This window comes from Cotesia typhae, unplaced genomic scaffold, assembly GCF_013202065.1.
Source record: "Cotesia typhae breed Kobodo isofemale line unplaced genomic scaffold, CoteBio_Ctyphae contig_22, whole genome shotgun sequence".
NCBI classification, from domain to species: domain Eukaryota; kingdom Metazoa; phylum Arthropoda; class Insecta; order Hymenoptera; family Braconidae; genus Cotesia; species Cotesia typhae.
In genome coordinates, this window is record NW_027423728.1 from 8702297 (window position 1) to 8719898 (window position 17602).

The 17602-nt window shown below is 33.2% G+C and overlaps 1 protein-coding gene across 1 annotated transcript; it reads left to right on the forward strand.

Annotated features, from left to right (window-relative positions):
* Positions 1-23: 23 nt before the first annotated feature.
* LOC141524124 (uncharacterized) lies at positions 24-16708 on the forward strand. The gene is made up of 6 exons (XM_074237787.1): positions 24-340; positions 10425-10557; positions 11777-11919; positions 12627-12765; positions 14063-14177; positions 14392-16708. Exons 1-6 carry the CDS (start codon positions 277-279, stop codon positions 14515-14517), a joined length of 720 nt encoding a protein of 239 aa, XP_074093888.1. The 5' UTR covers positions 24-276; the 3' UTR covers positions 14518-16708.
* Positions 16709-17602: the final 894 nt, after the last annotated feature.

The window sequence follows — 17602 nt, forward strand, 5'->3', positions numbered from 1 at the left end:
AAAACGCGTGCTTCTCTACTTACTCCAAATAGAACGATTCAGTCGCGTATCGCCGGCCGTTCTGTACACAATATTACCGCCACCGGCGTACTCTCCCTCTATTCAACAAGTATTTGGCTCTAATTAATATATTATATCAACTGCAAGTTTATTTAAATTAAAAGTGGATTGAAAAAGTGTTATTTTTTTTTTTTTTTTTTTTTTTTTATTGCTTTCCTTCTAAACAAAGCCGACATTTTTTAAAAATAATTTTCTTCTTTACTTTCTTTAATTAAAATGAAGAACATTGTTGAGACACCTCTCTCATGGTTCACTATCCTCCTGGCAGCATTTTATTCCCGTAAGTATTTTTAAATTATCAATTATAATTATAATTAAAAATCGGGAAAGTTAATTAAAAACCGCGCCAAAAAAATTGGAGCGTAAAATTGCAATTTATAAAAAAAAAAAAAATAAATAAATAAATTTAATTAACACGCGTCCTTCCGATAGTTAAAGGAGTGTTTACTAAAAGTTAAATAAAGTGAATTTATGATTTGTTTACAACCTTCAGAAACTATTTTTGCATCTCATTCACTTTAGCTGCATTACATATGTCATAAATATGCGCATAATTTGTTTTATTTTTCAATTACATCAACAACAGACTTAATTTTCCTTAAAACTCGGAAATAAAAAATACTTTGAATTAAAAGTTTTTTTTTTTTTTTTAATTTTTCATCTTAAGCAACAAAATTTCGCAAACTGAATAAATTTTATGGAAGAAAAAAAGAGTTAATTAAATATATTCTTGAATAATCCAAAGACACGGATCGAGATGCGTTAGAGGGTCTCGTTGCGTGTCTGAAAATAGCACGCGTGTCTCACTTGAGTCACCACGTGGGCACGTCTCTTCCGTTACATCGTACGAGATGACGTATAAATTCGCGATTGGCTAAACAGATGGGCGTGCATCGCTGGCGCGTTTCTCGCAAATTTGTTCCCCTTTCTTCTCGACCCGCGAGCAGAGCCACCGATACGCGTTGACTCGCTCGTACGAGGTTCCCCTTCTGTTAATCAAAGGCCTAAGACTACATTCTCGGTCTTGGCATGTCTGAGTATGTGTGTGTGTGTGAATATTATATTCCCACATGAAACTTTCCCACTGGGACATGGTTGCATTGACGGCTCTTGGCTCTTTTACTTTAGTCGCGGATTTATTTCATACCTCCACCAGGAGTTTATAAGTATTAGCTGGTTGGAGGTTTTTTGGTTTTCTTTTCACTTTTAGATAACTCGCTTCGGTTCCATTCTTGTTCCTAAGGTGGTATATGGTCATGCTCGAGGTATGCTAGCTATCGGCAAAATTTATATCCAGTCACTGGTTTTTTCATGACATTGAAACCATTTTTTATATCACTTGATATGAGAGAGTGTCAATGCACTTGTATTTTATTCAAACTACAATTGAGTCCAATTAGATAATATTTAATAAAATTTTTTTAAATTGATAAAAATATCAACTTAATCATAGAATCATCAGATTGTTTTAACAAACAACTCAACCAATAAAAGAGAAAAAATACTAAAAATTTTGCAGTTAAAATGTTTTGAAACGAGATAGCTGAATTGTTTAGTTTCACGGTCATCTGGTTTTTTTTTTTTTTTAACTAAAAAATTTAAACAATAAACACTTTTATTTGAAATATTTAAAGTCATGGTAAAAAATATAATTTTTAAAAATATAAATAAATATTTAAACATTTGACGTAAAAGCTCCAAAAATTAAAATGCATTGAAAAGACATTTGTTTAATAAAACCAATGAATAAATTCAGAAATCGGCTGCGAGTTTTTGTTCAATACCAACAGAGTAAAAGCCAATAAACTTTTTTTAAGAAAGTGATCAAGTTTAAGTGATATTAAGATTAAAGTCGCGGAGATAAAAGAACAGATGAATATTAATCGGGCGACGTTGGATAGAAGCTCGAGCAGTTAGATTTAATTGGGTACGAGTGATATCAAGTGAAATTAAAAATAATGGAACCCAAGAGCCTAGTTTACTCTGTTCTACACAACTCTAATATTTTTACCAGGCCCATTTTATTTGTTCGCCAAAGGGAGAGTTTATTTCAATCTTATTCTCTTCACTCAAATTTGTTTTTTTTTTTTTTTTTTTTTTTTTTTAATTACGGATATTGTGATTTTTAATTTTTAAAAATGCTCAATGATTTTCTTTTCATAAAAGTTCATTGTGTAACAAATGTAGTCACTAATAGTTGCGATTACGCTTTAAAATGCTCGGCGATATAATAATGACGTAGATAAGACAAGTATCTTAATCTTAATTTAAAATTGAAATAGACATTAACATTCATTTATGAAATTTTAAAGTTAGAGCGACAATTCTTAGTGTATTTAAATTATTTTACACGGATAGAAGAATTTTTTTTAAATGTTAATAAATATTTTTTTAATCTTTGATAAACATTTATTGGGATTCTTTAATAAAAAGTGTGTCAAAGTTTTGTTTAAACACTTTTTATTTTTTCACAACTTGAAAAGATAAAAAATTTTCAATAGATAAGGTAAAATTATAGTTTTTTTATAAAAAAATTATAATAAATATTTTGATCAATAAATTAAAAATAAATTTATTAACAGTAAATAAAAAAATATAGCCATGTATAACGCAACGTTTGGCGACGTTGACCCTGCTAATATAATATATAATATATATCTTCGATAGAAGATATAATAGAAACATACACCTTTTGAATTCAGCATCGCTTGGCTCTGCGTGCCAGTATGTCCGTCGCGTGACTTTGGGTCACGGTGCTTTAGCTTTACCAATATACCAACGACACGATTAACTTGGTATCGACAAGTACTAACGCCAGTACTTGTCACTCCAACATATGATAATTCCGAATTTCCGCCAGTAGATACCAAAACCAAATAATATCCATGGAAGAAAACTAAATGAAAATTCAATTTGATCGTTCATTTTTCCGACTCATCTATTTTTAAATCGAAACCGCGAGCAATTTAATACTACCTAGATTGGATTGAAAAAGGAAGAAGAAGATTTTATATCTAATTCTAATATATAAATCTAAATAAAAAAGGGCAGAGTAGAACGACGACAAAAAGATTAAAGAACATAGTGTAGGATTAATTGAACGCTGGTGGGTATCGCTTGTCGGTGAACGTACGGCAATACAACATACACGCACAAATACAAACACACAACCAAAGGAATCGTTAAAGTGTGTATTATATATTATATATATATATATATATATATATATATATATATATATATATATATATATATATATATATATATATATATATATATCAGAGTGGCGTCGATTAATTGTGTATTGTGAATTATTCTACATGCGTCACTGTTGACTGTTGACTGTTCTTTTTACAACAGGCCACCAGCCGCAAGGCCAGACCACTTCTCGAGTTTTCATTGGTCAGGTTTGCATCGTACGACTCTCCCGTTAAGTTGTGTAGTCTGTTATAAATAAATACACACTTAACTCTTGATTCTTTACTTTTAAATCTTTAGCTTCAGTCTTTACTCTCACATACATCTGTTTCAATACTGCACACATGTACCACTTGTGTTGTTGTTGTTATTATTGTTATTGCTAGTACTTGGTTGACGAATTCTCACGGGTACTCGCGTTTGCTAATTCTAAGCTCTTCTCACCTACGATTTGCCAGGTTACACAATACTCAATGATCGAGTGTTTGTTAGCGATACCTCTAATGCTCAACTCAAACACTTCCTTGTTTATTTTATTTTATAGATGTAAATTGTGGCTTGTTTTTTAAAATAAATTTTTATTATTTATTAATAGAAAATTAAATTCTCTTTGAAATAAATATATGAAAATGATAGAGTTATTTTTATATTTTTATTGATGATTTATTTATGAATAATAATAATTTTGTGGATGAAATTCTCAAGAGAAAATACGATAATTATCGATTGTACTTGAGGTAATATCACCAGTTGTGAATAATTATCAAAATTAAACAGTTCCATTACTCAAAGGAACCGGGAGCGGTCCGCCTGTATCCCACATTTAAAATCTTAACTCCTTTTTCCGTGGATTCGCAAATGCAGAAGAGAATTAACTAACGACCGAGCGTAATTTCTATCCCGAGGGTGCTATAACCAACGTAGTCCATTTTCGAAAATGACCATAAATTTATGGAACCCAAACGACCATATGGAGTTTGCTCACCATGTTAGTAAATTCATTTTACCGACTAATTTATTATATTATATTATGTTATACGTTACATTTAAAATAAATATGTATGACCCTTTTTTCCTCACGGAGTAATTTCATTAAGCATAATTATCAGCCGTAAAACAAACTTGGGAATAAAAAAAAAAAAAAAAAAAAAAAAAAAAAAGCCGTCTAATATCATTATACATATGGCTTATATTCTATAAAATATAAATCCATTGATGTTATATCATGATAACAAAAATATGAATAATTTAAATACGAAATAATTAATATAGTTAAGCTCTGTAATTTATTATAAGCGACTTTATACAACAATGATTCATTATTCTGGTGATATTGTCACAAAGTGAACTTTATTTTATTAGATTAAAATCAATTTGATTTAATCAATTACTGGGACAATAGTCGGCATATAATTTAATTTCAAATTATTTTGGCTTATCTTCAGATTCAGCGTATTATTTTAACGGGTAACTACTACCACGTAGGCATAATGTAATACGAGAAATAATTAATATTTATGATAAAATGATAATCATTTGCCGTTGCTGTGATTTCATTGGATATTGATATTCATTCGATATCTACGGAGCTCCACACTCTAATTAATGCATATTATTTAAACAGATTTTGCGGGTGTTGAATTAATGATATTTATATTCCCGGATTGACTCGCTAAATTATATTATGAATTTGTATATTAAGGTCAGCTTTAATTTGACGAGATTATTTTCATTATTTACGGATAAATTCAATCGTGACCCCTTTATTATTATTATTATTATTATTATTATTATTATTATTATTATTTTGTTATTAAATGCTCAGGGGGGGTTATCCCCGGAGTCCGATTCTCCGAGGGCCCAGCCTGAGCTCCATCCGTTACTGCTGGACCACTCCGCACAACAAGGCGGTTAGTGATCACAGCAGGCCAAAGTCATTTCCCTTAAGAGACGGAGAGAACCAAGTAAAACAGCCTTCTGCATCCTAACTGCCAAGAACTCAGCTTTTGATGAGCAAGCTGGAACTTTGGCAAGTGAGGATACAAAAGACTGTTTCATCCCTCCTAGGACGCCAACAATCAGGACGACAAGCTTGACACGGTAACCTGGGTAAAGTTTGCCAATTTCAAACAGGAGATCCTGATATATTTGTCTTTTGTGCTCTTCTTTGGCTGAGATGTTGTATTCAGCCGGGGCCGAGAACTCAATGACATAAATGTCACGAGTGGCCTTGTCGAAGAGCACAATATCAGGTTTGTTGTGATCTATCCGCCGGGTTGTTGCAAATGGCATGTTCCAATAAATTTTGCAACTGTCATTCTCAACAACCTGGGGAATATCTCCTGGCAAATAAGGCAGCACTGGTGTCACGTCAATACCGTAGCAATGACGAAGATAGTAGTACAGTACTCTCAGGGCAGCATTGTGACGCTGGATATATGCACCTCTCGCCAGCACTGGACATGCCGACAAAAGGTGCATAAGCGTCTCCGGATGTTGTCTACACCTCCTACAGGACGTGTCCGGAAGCTGCACCTAGAGCACCTTGCTACGGTACTCAAGAGTGTTAATGACACCATCTTGGCAGGCAAATATGAACCCTTCAGTCTCGGACATCAGGCCCGCTGACTTTAAGAAGGAAAACGTCAGCTGGATGGACAAGCCATGATCACGCACGTGTTTAAAGAACACGCTGTGCATGGACTTGTCCATCAGTTCGCCAAGGAGTAGTTTTTCCTCGGCGTTCCTGATGACGCTCTTAAATTCCTCCTTTCGGAGTTCCATAAGAGCGTTTATTTCTCCAAGACCAAGGGTTCTTGCCGCATATATTGCTGCCTTATACAAGAATGACCCCTTATGCGCATTTTCATGTTTATGTACAATTTGCATAAGAAAGTCATCCTCGTCTGCAGTGAAATTGACAACTTCGTGAGTTAAACCCAGGACCAAACGGTCGTGAAGCCGCTCCAAACTCTGCAAACCTCTCCCACCGATGGACCGGGAGAGGTATAATCTGGCGACTGATGAATTGGGGTGCATGCTCCGATTCATATTAATGATCTTACGGGTTTTGATGTCGAGATCTCGTAAATCCTTTCGGGTCCATTTCAGGACACCGAAAGAGTATAGTAAGACTGGGACAGCGAGCATGTTAGTAGCTGAGACTTTGTTTTTGCCGGAAAGTTCGGAGGACCAAATTTTCCGGAGTCTCCTAACATACTCGCTCTGGAGAGTTGTTCGGACTTCAGAGACCGCATGCATGCGGTGCTCTTCCATTCCTAGATATCTATACAACTCCCCGGCGTCTAATTGGCTTAAGACGCTCCCATCCACTAATTCGACATCATCACCAGTATCAGAGCACTTACCCCTCGCCAGATGTACGACCGCACACTTGTCCAACCCAAAAGACATTCCGACATCTCGTGTGTACTCTGCTACGATGTTGAGGGCCGCTTGTAGATGATCTTTATCAGCGCTATACAACTTCAGATCATCCATGTAAAGCAGATGGGTAATCGAATAGTTTCGATCACCCGGAGGCCCCACAGAGTACCCATGAGTTTTACGGAGAACAACAGATATAGGCAGCAGTGAAATGCAAAACAGCAGAGGGCTCAAGGAATCGCCTTGGAAGACCCCTCGTTTGTACTCTACAACTCCGGTTACGTGCAATGCGTTTCCACTTCCAATGTGAAATCGCGTTCGCCAGAGCTGCATTGTACGCCGAATACATTCCACTATTTCGGGATTGACTCCCAGGCATTTGAGTAGATATAAAATCAACTCATGTGGAGTTGAGTCAAATGCCTTGCGATAGTCAATCCAAGCCATTGACAGGTTGCGTTGATAGTAGATCGCATCTTGTAAGACGCATCGATCCACTATCAGGTTCTCCTTGCAACCTGACAGGCCTCTTTACTGCCACGTTGTTCATATATCTGTTGCCATACAGGCTCTATCTGCTGCAAGATACGGTTATTTAAAATTTTTGTAAAAATTTTATAAACCGCATTCAAGCAGGTGATAGGCCTGAAATTCTTAGGGTCAGACAAGTCACCTTTTTTAGGTATCAGTACGGTTCGCCCTTCTACAAGCCAGTCCGGAATCGGATCGTCAGCTCTAATGTATGATGTAAATATGCGGGCCAGATGGAGGTGGGTAGAAGTAAACTTCTTCCACCAAAAGACATTAATGCCGTCTGGTCCCGGGGCAGCCCAATTTTTGCTGCTATTTAGAGCTGAACGAACTTCATCCACACTGACTGCAGGGCTCTCTTCATCAGCATTCTGTCGACGGTGTTCCCGACAGAATACTTTGAAGTCGTGCAGAGCTGGAGTGTTGGCGTTCACGTTTGGTTGATCTCCATACAACTCAGTCCAAAAGCTTCCACCCGCTCAGGTGTTGGATAATTCCCGGTAACATCGGTCTTTGGTGTCAGAAACCGTGAAGGGCTGGATCGAAACAACGAGTTGTCGACCAACCGCTTCAGCCTTTTCTCTAATGACTTTTTAGCAGCCACTAGAGCCCGCAATTTATTAAGAGACTCTTCCTTGATGACATGAAGAGTACTCTTGTTCAGTGTGTGATGACGCCACCGAAGTTCAGCAGCAATGCGCCGAATTCGGGGCGTGTATGGTGTTTGAGTTGTGTCGTACTCAATCACACACTGAATGCGGGAGACCTGTTTCCGGGACATGTCAATTTTCAAGCCAAGTTGTGAGATGCGCTGTTTCAACCTTGCCTCGATCGAGAGACATTGTCTCTCTCTCGGAAAAGCCGAAACTGCTGCACCATACACAACCTGGCTCACAGTGAGCAGGGTGGAATCCTCCAGGATGTTTGCACGGAGATCTTCGTTTACCGCGTCAAGCTGTTGTTGGGAGTAAGTTATCTTTTTAGATATACTTACTACTTGCCGTCCTACAAAGGGATTGTTGTTGTCCAAGGAGGAACGGCGTCGCTCTTGGTGTAGTTGCGCCGGAAAGGAAAGTCTATTAGACTGCCTTCTGTCCGGCACAAGCGATCTTCTATTTCGCCGAAGATGAGCGGCATAATTACGCAGGTGTTTGGGCGTAAAATGCGCTAGCTCCGGATGCATATCACTCCAAAGAGTGTGCATCCGGGCCATATAGCCGCTCACCCCCGGCTCGCTACGTTGGTAGCACACCAAGAGATCGACTCTCAGTTCCTCCGTCCACTTAAAGTAAGTCCTTAAGGCGCCAGGGTCGTCATCATTCATCGGGTCCGGCGTGCTCCTCCCACCTGATGAATGGTCCTCATCCGAAAAGGACCGGTTGTGGGGAGCACTTCTGAGTTGGTATCTTGTGGTAACTCAGTTATTTCCATGCAGTGGGTAGTTGGCCCACTGCACGGGCTACGTCGTTCGCCTACAGACCTGATGTTATGGTCTGCGTTTCCCGCGATGCGCCGCTTGGAGGCCACGTAGCAAGCATCGCTTTATTATTATTATTATTATTATTATTATTATTATTATTATTATTATTATTATTATTATTATTATTATTATTATTATTATTATTATTATTATTATTATTATTATTATTATTATAAAAAAAAAATTATTACAACTCTTCAAATATTGATTTTAAACGAAAATTATTATCATTATGTCTGACATTTTTATTGTAATTAAATAAAACTATATAGTAAATTTTATTAAATTTTTTATCAAAGTATAAAATTATTCATATATGTTTATATGAATTTTAATTTTAATATAATTAAATCTGACTACAAAAGGTATAAGGTCGAAAAATTCCATTGTAAAAAATATTGACAAAAAAATAATTGAAATTTTAATTGTTTTAAAATTAAAACGAAAAAAAATTCAACAACATTTATTACAGTATTAAAATAAAAGTATTTAATTTCCATTAAAAAAATATAAATTGCCCACGTTAATCATCGGTAAGTAATTAAAATAGAGGGACATATCGTTTTACAACAATCGAGATGAGAAATATTTACTATTGAATAAAAACAAAATATTTACTGAAGTGACTGACAGTAGCGAGAGAATTTAATTAAGATAATTCGATCACGCAATATCGAATGTCCAATTTACAGTACAATCCATAATTTAAACAATATATATTTATTGACGGGCTTGCAATGCCTTAACACAAATGATGACTGACTTTGTAACTTATATTCTAAAACATTTTTCCGAGATGGATCTGGAATGGATCGTAGTATTTGAGAGGAAGTGATGTCTTGGGGAATATTTCACTGGAATAAAGTTTAGTTTGAACATGGTGGATAACTTGAAAGTAGATTTATGTCGAAAGCTCAGGGTAGAAACTTGTGGTTCGATATCCGTCCAGTACGTTGGTAATTTCGACAAGCTGTAATTGAATTTAACAATCCTCTGAATCGGACAGGATTTCCATTGAATTTGTATATCATGATTGATCAACCGGTTAATTTATCCCTTATAGATCCAACTTCTTTTCTAATTTTTTTTAAGAATTCTTTTAAATTTTTCTTACATATTAATAATAATATTGGTTATTTATTTTTTACTGATTAAATTAGAAGGACTAGATAATTAGTTCTCCACATATGTGAATCTTGAAATTAATGAAAATAATTCACATTTATATTAATTTTAAAGAGAAAGAAAATTTCTCTTGATAAAAAAAAAAAATAAAATAAAAATGTTCTTTATACGATGAAGTATATTGGATAAATTAATTAATTAACTCTAAAATATATTTTACGGGCTTTTATATCTCAAACATCCAATTATCTCATCATCTATTTACCGAGTATATTCACGTGCATTTTATTTTTTATTTGAACTCATCGTTAGTTACGGTAATCCTTTTGATCTATCAAAAATAAAAACTCGAGCAACACACTGAAGTAGATAAACTCGAGATTGGTCAGACGTCTGAAATGTTCATTTAACTGGCCGTAATTCCTTACCGAGATGTTTCTCTTTTTATCATCATCATTATTATTATTATTATTATTATTATTATTATTATTATTATTATTATTATTATTATTATTATTATTATTATTATTATTATAACTATTTTTTAATTAAAACAATTTGATTATAAAAATAATAATAATAACCAGCAATTATCTTTTATTTAATAACGTTTGACTATTTTTTTTTTTTATTATTGTTACAGTACTGGCGAGCTGTCGAGGGCACGAGTGCGGCCAGGAAAATCTTCTGAAGTGCGCCAGGCCACTTGGAAAAATTACAAATAACAACAATCTAGGATTTGTCACCACTAAAAGCGAACTTCAGGCGCTTTGTCCGTGAGTTTATCTTTTTTTTAAATATCTACCGGAGATTTGGAGTTTGGTTTTAATAATTGACGTTAAACCGTGAGATATTGCAATGTTATTTTTAATTGTTAAATATTGCTTGTCAATTTTATCTATTTAGGAACTAATGGAAAATACATCTATGTGTTATGTGTTATTTGTTATTCGTTGTATATAGCACTGGTTTGTAATATAAATTGTCGAGGATTGACCGTAAAATTGGAATTGTATCCGTAACGTTATCCAATAGTTGCAATATCGTGTAGATTTACTTTTACCATACACGATGACGGATTACTCTATAGTTGATTTATTCTGTTTATTTTCGGCGAGCAGTTTGTGGCTTTAATTGTCTTTGGATTTAATTAACTTTTCGATAGCTATCGTGTTAATATTTTTTTATAATTCTATTATAAATATTCATTCTTAAAAAAATTAAATTAGTTAAAAATTTTTTTTTAATCTTCGTAATAAGCAAAATTATTTTATAGTACCTTTAAAAAAATAAAAACAAAACTAAATACCTAAATTACAAAATTACTGTCAAGTGTGTGCTTAAAATAATCAAGGGCCGCAAATGGAGCATAAATTCTTCGCTCATTATCCTCACTCCAGTTTATATTATATTAAGGCAAAAAAACTTTCCGACAAACACATACACATGAATGAATATAACTGCAGAGCTGTAGACGATTAATTAAAAAATATACTGGAGCACCATTAACTCTTGTTAACAAGTTTGACCATCTTGCTTGATTATACAAGTGCCGTGAAGTAAGGTGAAGAAGGTAAAGTCCTTTTTCTTAAAATAGGACTCTGTAAACTGTAGAAGTTTAAGTCTACTTGAGGAGCTGGCCACTGGTGTTCAAGTTAAGATCGACTCAACATAATAGAAAACAGACAGCAGACAACAGAGAACTGATGCTGAGTAGTTCGCAGTCAATTTCCCCATAGTGCTGTTGAGTCTTGTAGCTTTCGTCTAAGTACCCTCCTCCTCCTCCTCCTCCACCCAACAATATTAAATTTTGATGATGGCTCGCTAAATAGACTCCACTTGTAATCATAATTATGATAATAATTAATATTAATATTCGTATGGACAAATTTCTGACTAATTAAACAAAGTACGGAGAAACTTTGGAAATAACAAGTTAACTTTGTGACTTTTATAGACGGTAAAAATTTGAATATGGTTATTTAATGCTTTCAGGGACTTGCAGTCGAGCATGAAGTGCATAAATTCTTACACCAAGAACTGCATGCCAGAGAACCAGAGACAAAATTTCAACTCGCTGTATCAGGGCGTTAATATCGCGATAAAGGAGCTCTGTCAAGACGGAAGCTATCAGGATGGTAAATATTACATGTTTCATTTGGTGATAGTGATAATTAAATGGTGGATGTGTCTTTATAATGTCTGATGTAGCTCGGGTTAGTTTGCCAAAGGATCAAATTAGTGAATGGAAACTCGAGGCGAACTGTGTCCATAATCTATTCTCAGAGTCCCGCGAGCTGCTAATCTTCCGAGTGCTGAATACATTATCCAGCCAAAAAGTTCCTACCCTTCGCTAGTCGCCATTCACCATTCACCATTCACCTAGCTAGTTCGCGTCTTATCTCCCTTGTAATGGCTATTGAGTCTTATTGTTCCTTTGATTGTTTTACACTGATTCAGATAACGAGGATTAATTTAATCACAATTATTAATAATTCAATTTCTCGAGGTATTTTTTCAAAAATTACGAGTTATAATAAATTAATTATTTAGCCATGTAAAAATAAAAAAGTTAGAACAAAGAGTATAAAAATAAAAATAACGATGTTTATTTTAAACAGGCTATTGTATACTCTCGTCCGTGAAGCACAAGTTACCATTTTGTTTAATAGTTGCGATTGTAATTGATGGAACTTTTAATTAAGCTTCTGCCCATTACATAGAATGCAATCAAACTCAATTTCCACCATTTTAAAAAGGGATAAAAATTTTAACGAATGACTATTAATTGTCTGAGTACTTTTATGCGTTTTATTCAACAGTCGGTGTGATTTGTTTGTTTCAGCTTTTCTAAAGCATGCACCGTGTATGCAAAAGGTCCAAACTGACTACGAGCTCTGCTCAAAGAGATATCAACAATCGGTAATTGAGTTGGAGTCCAAAAACACAACAAAGTCTTCGGAGAACGTTAAATCTGTGTGTTGGTGAGTCTTGATTTTAATTTAAATAAGAATTATTCATTTATGCTTGGTTGGAATTTTTTTCAATGGAATTTTTCGACCGGATACTTTTTGTAGTCGAATTTAATTATATTAAACTTGGAATTTATATATACTTTTATATACTTGTGATGAAAAATTTAACACAATTATTGAGGAAAAGATTTACAATATCAAGGAAAATTAATAATAATAATAATAATAATAATAATAATAATAATAATAATAAAATTATTGAAATAATAATATTTAATCAAAACTAAAATATGCATATGAATATGAAAAGGAGCCTTGACACTGTGTCAAGTATCGGCTGGGACAATAATTTCCATAAATAGGAATTAATAATATCGTTATCGTTTATGCGCCAGGGCCTTTTGTGTCCAACTAATTACCATTATTTATTGCATCAATGCCCACTCTGGGAATTCCCATAATAACACACACGGTATTCGTTCCTCCTTGTGTTCGTATGTTCAATTCTTTGGATTACAAAATACAAGATTACATTAAAACAACAGAGTAGTAGAGTCTATTCGTCAGTCACCAGGCGGGAGGATAAAAAGGTAATAACGGATTTTGTGCTGCGCATAATACGCGTACTCGTGAATTATTTCAGAAATTCCAGTACAGGTACAGTGCTCGCACATCCACTTGTTATTTCTTTTCCTTTTATTTAGTTTACTTTTTCGCTCGCTCAATTCTATGTAACTGGCAATAGTTATCCTGGTGGCCAGCTCGTGAGTAGGATCCTCCTCCATCCTCTATCCTCTATTCTGCTTCGTATCCACTGAATATCAGAAGGGAAACGAGTTCAAAAGCTGCAGTAGACCGTAGCACAGATAGGCTAATGACGTTACATCCTCAACTGTACCATCCAGCTACGACTCGGCACATTCCCGCGGGAAAACTGGATACGAGTGTTAGGAGTGTTCGTAATGAATATATACAAAATATACAAAATATACAAAATATACAAAATGAAAAGATATTATCAAACGTTGTTGCTTCGTATATACTACTATTTTCCTCAAAATTATATTTCACTTCCTCTTTATCTTTTATCATTTTATTCTTTCACTCTAATTGTTTTATTTTAATTTTAACTTTATTGCGTTGTTCCATCACTCTGCTCTTGCTTAGTATATAATTTATGATATTTAACTGACTCACTGTTGGACTTTTTTCTTGTCGTCAAAATTTTTACACTTGTTAAAAAAAAAATTAAATTATTTTAAAAATTTCACTTAATAAAAAAAAAAATTTTATCATTTTGTTTCAGCGCATTCCGTGAATTTTTGGCATGCTCGCATCATACAGTCCGCAGGAAGTGCGGTGAAGAAACAGCAGAATTCACAAAAGACTTTCTTGACCGAATGTCGAACTCTCTAATTAAGGTAAGCTCGACTCGATTGTCTCGAATCTTCCACAACGTAAAACCATCCTCAGAAGTAATTAAATAAAATTCAATCAAACGTAATACCGAGTAGAACTTATACAGTTATTCTCGTCCTCAACTCGTTACTTAAACTAAATTAAATTGAACCCAATTATATTAAACTCAACTTCAATTACTTAACAACAATCTTTTGTCTGTTTTCTGTTTTACAGATGCACTGCTCGCTCTACACACAAAGTGAGTGCATTGTCTCCGGCGCCGCCACCACCTCCCAGGTACGAATTATCACCCAATTGACGACGGTCCTTCTCCTAGCCAGCCATTATTTATTCACGTAAAAACACCGGTCCAACGCGCTCGATTGTATTGAGACGGAAGCATAAGTGCCTTTGCTCTCCGTTGTTTCTCTATAGACTCCACTCAAAGGAAATATTAATTAAATATATATATATATATATATATACTAATTCATTATCATCATCATCATCATCGTCGGTGAATTTACAAGCACAGACGGTCTTTATAATATTATTCAAGTAAAAACGTTACGAAACAACGGTTTTGTGACTGCATAGTTAATGAAGATTGAATGACTGAGCATCGTATATTATAGAATAGTTTTAAATGTTTCCGTGTAGATAATATTATCATAATGAGGATGGTTGAAAAGTTTTAAGATTAATATCAAATAGAAAAATTTGGTTAATTTTTGGAAATTTTTCTAACAGTATTTTAATCATTTTTAGATTAAAATTTAGATTATTAGAACAATATTTAATATTATTAAATAGGAAAATTACGATCAATATTGTTTTGATAATTAAATTTCAAATTTTAAACCAAAAAAACCAAATTTTTCTTTTAAAAATAAATTAATATTAGATCAAATTTTTTAAATATTTTATATTTTCGATATAAATTTTTTTCAACTTGTTTTAATTAATAACATCGAGAATTTATCTCAGTATATAAGCTATCATCAACAAAAAAAAAAAAAAAAAAAAAAAAAAAAAAAAAAGAGTCGAAAACAGATGAGATGGAATTCGCGAACTGCTCAAGGTATAGTAATCCTAACAAAGATCAACAAAGTTTGCTTCCCGTAAGCAAACAATTCGAGCAATATTCACTTGTCGGTTAGTTAAATCTAAACTGTTGTCTGACTTTAAATATATATATATCTGTACATAGTTTATCATAATAATTGTTGATTGAAGTAATAACAAATTGTAATTTAAAAGAAATATTTATCGACTATTAACTTATTCATAGTATGTGTTCGCTATTCGATTCTTCATTCGCTGAATGTAAACTTTATTTAAAACTTAAGATCGTTATATTATAGATGTACATACATATACATATAATTAAATAATATTAATTAAACAATAAAAATAATTTTAGTGGTCGAGTTAAGTTCTGCACACCCCGACCGCTTTAACCGCCATGTGCTCAAAAATTTTATGAAGTTTGCATTTAGGAATATTTTATAATTAACTAAACTATTATATTTATGTCAAAGTATTGTTTTGTCTTTAGCCGTAAAAATAGTATGGATACTCTTTCTGGTGATTGTTCTCATGAAAATTCAGCTCACCGTTGTCTCGGTTTATTTTATTGCCGAGTTGATTCAAGTCTCTTAAAAGCTTTCAGTCTTAGTATTGCTGCTCTTTATCTCCCAACTCTTAAATGAGCAATCGATTCAGGCCAAAAGTTTAAGTAACCATTTTTTTATGAATCTCGACTTTTATATATTTATTTATATATAGGAGCAAACATTTAATATTTCATTGAAAAAATCAAATCAAAATTTCTTAGAGTTACTCAAGAAAAACAATTATTTTTTTAACTTTTGAATGAATTAGACTTGACAGTTTGCTCCTCAAAAAAAGACAAAATAAGTGATGATTATAAATTATAAATGATGAGTAAATATTTTTTGTAACTTATTTAAAACTAAAAAAAGTTTAATGTTAAATAGAAAGGTTTTTATTCGTTTTGTTTAAGTTAGATTTTTATAAGAGTATGAAAGACTTGATTAGAAAAAGATGCACATAATAATATCTTATTGTTAAAAGTTAAAACCGTCGTATATAATTAAATTGTAAGTAGAAAAATTATCCGTAGCTTAAATTTTGCCTCAGGCATCAAATATTGAGTATTATTGTAAAATATTATACAAGTATCCTATTATTATTTATAAATAATTATGTTATTTAATGTAATATACATGTTTACCGTTTACTTTCGCCAGAGTCTAACAACTATATAATAGAACCGTACTATAATAAATAAATAAATGGATTTTGGGAAGTGTTAACCGATAAATAGACGTGAATGTGTGTTGATACATATAAATGTATATGTATACAGTATTCATCGATCTAAAATAATTTATTTGTATTATAGCTTATTGAAATAATTAAATTTGTAAATACTTTAGATATTCAAAGTGCTAATATGTCTTTCGATGTAGAATAGTACCGATATCAATGTAATTGATAATAAAAAATAATTAATATTTAAAAAAAATTTTTTTTTTTTTTTTTTTTTTTTCATTTTTATCCTACCCTTATTTTTTCCGTTTAAATAAATTTAAAAATTCAAAATCTTAAACTCGTTGTACTTTAATCGGGGTATGGATGAACAAAATTAAAGATTTGAGAAGTACGGATTATGATTGATATCTCGAGATCCTCGAAACTTGAAACGATCCGTAATTGGATATCCAAGGCTCTTTTAATGGGCTCGTAGAGTAGCTAAATCATTAAGTTCAAAAGCAAGCTTATTTGCGATTATGCATCCACATGTTTTCTCTACTAATGGCCAAGATGAATTTATTTGATGGTTAAGTTTTGTTATAAACATTTCTGTATCTCTTTTATCAAACCAAAAAAATTAAACCGAATTTTTAGTCTATTTCCGTTGGAAACATTTTGCTGCGGTAGCAGGTTGTTTTTTTTTTTTTTTTTTTTTCTAAACTTGTTTGAGGGATTAAGTAATTAAAAAATTACAAATAAATTCAGTGGTTGTGCTTTATGAGATTTGTTACTTTTACGTATAAAATTGTATAATTAATTCCTGCTGCTGAGAGAAAATTTTGGTAATTTTTTTCCCTCGCCACATGTGGGGTTACAGTTTCTATTTTTGGAACAGTAATTCCGATAAAGGCTCTTCGAGCTGATATATTGATTGAATATCCTCATAAGCTTTCAGGCTGCACCTTGATCTCAAGGGATAGGATCGTGACCAATGATTAACTCGATTTCCCAGTACGCAATCGATTGTCGTATCGAGTCATATTGAGTGCTGTACAAAGCCACACCCGAGGCCAAGTATCCTCTTCAAACTATCTACTCCACTGGTTAACTCGAATCCGTCGAATGCCTGAGGGAGGAATACCGAGAAATTCACCGTACAGACCAA

Coding starts and splice junctions, on each gene's coding strand:
- LOC141524124 (XM_074237787.1), top strand. CDS start 277: ATGAAGAACATTGTTGAGACACCTCTCTCATGGTTCACTATCCTCCTG. Junction 341..10,424: donor CCTGGCAGCATTTTATTCCC/GTAAGTATTTTT, acceptor TTATTGTTACAG/TACTGGCGAGCTGTCGAGGG. Junction 12,766..14,062: donor AACGTTAAATCTGTGTGTTG/GTGAGTCTTGAT, acceptor ATTTTGTTTCAG/CGCATTCCGTGAATTTTTGG.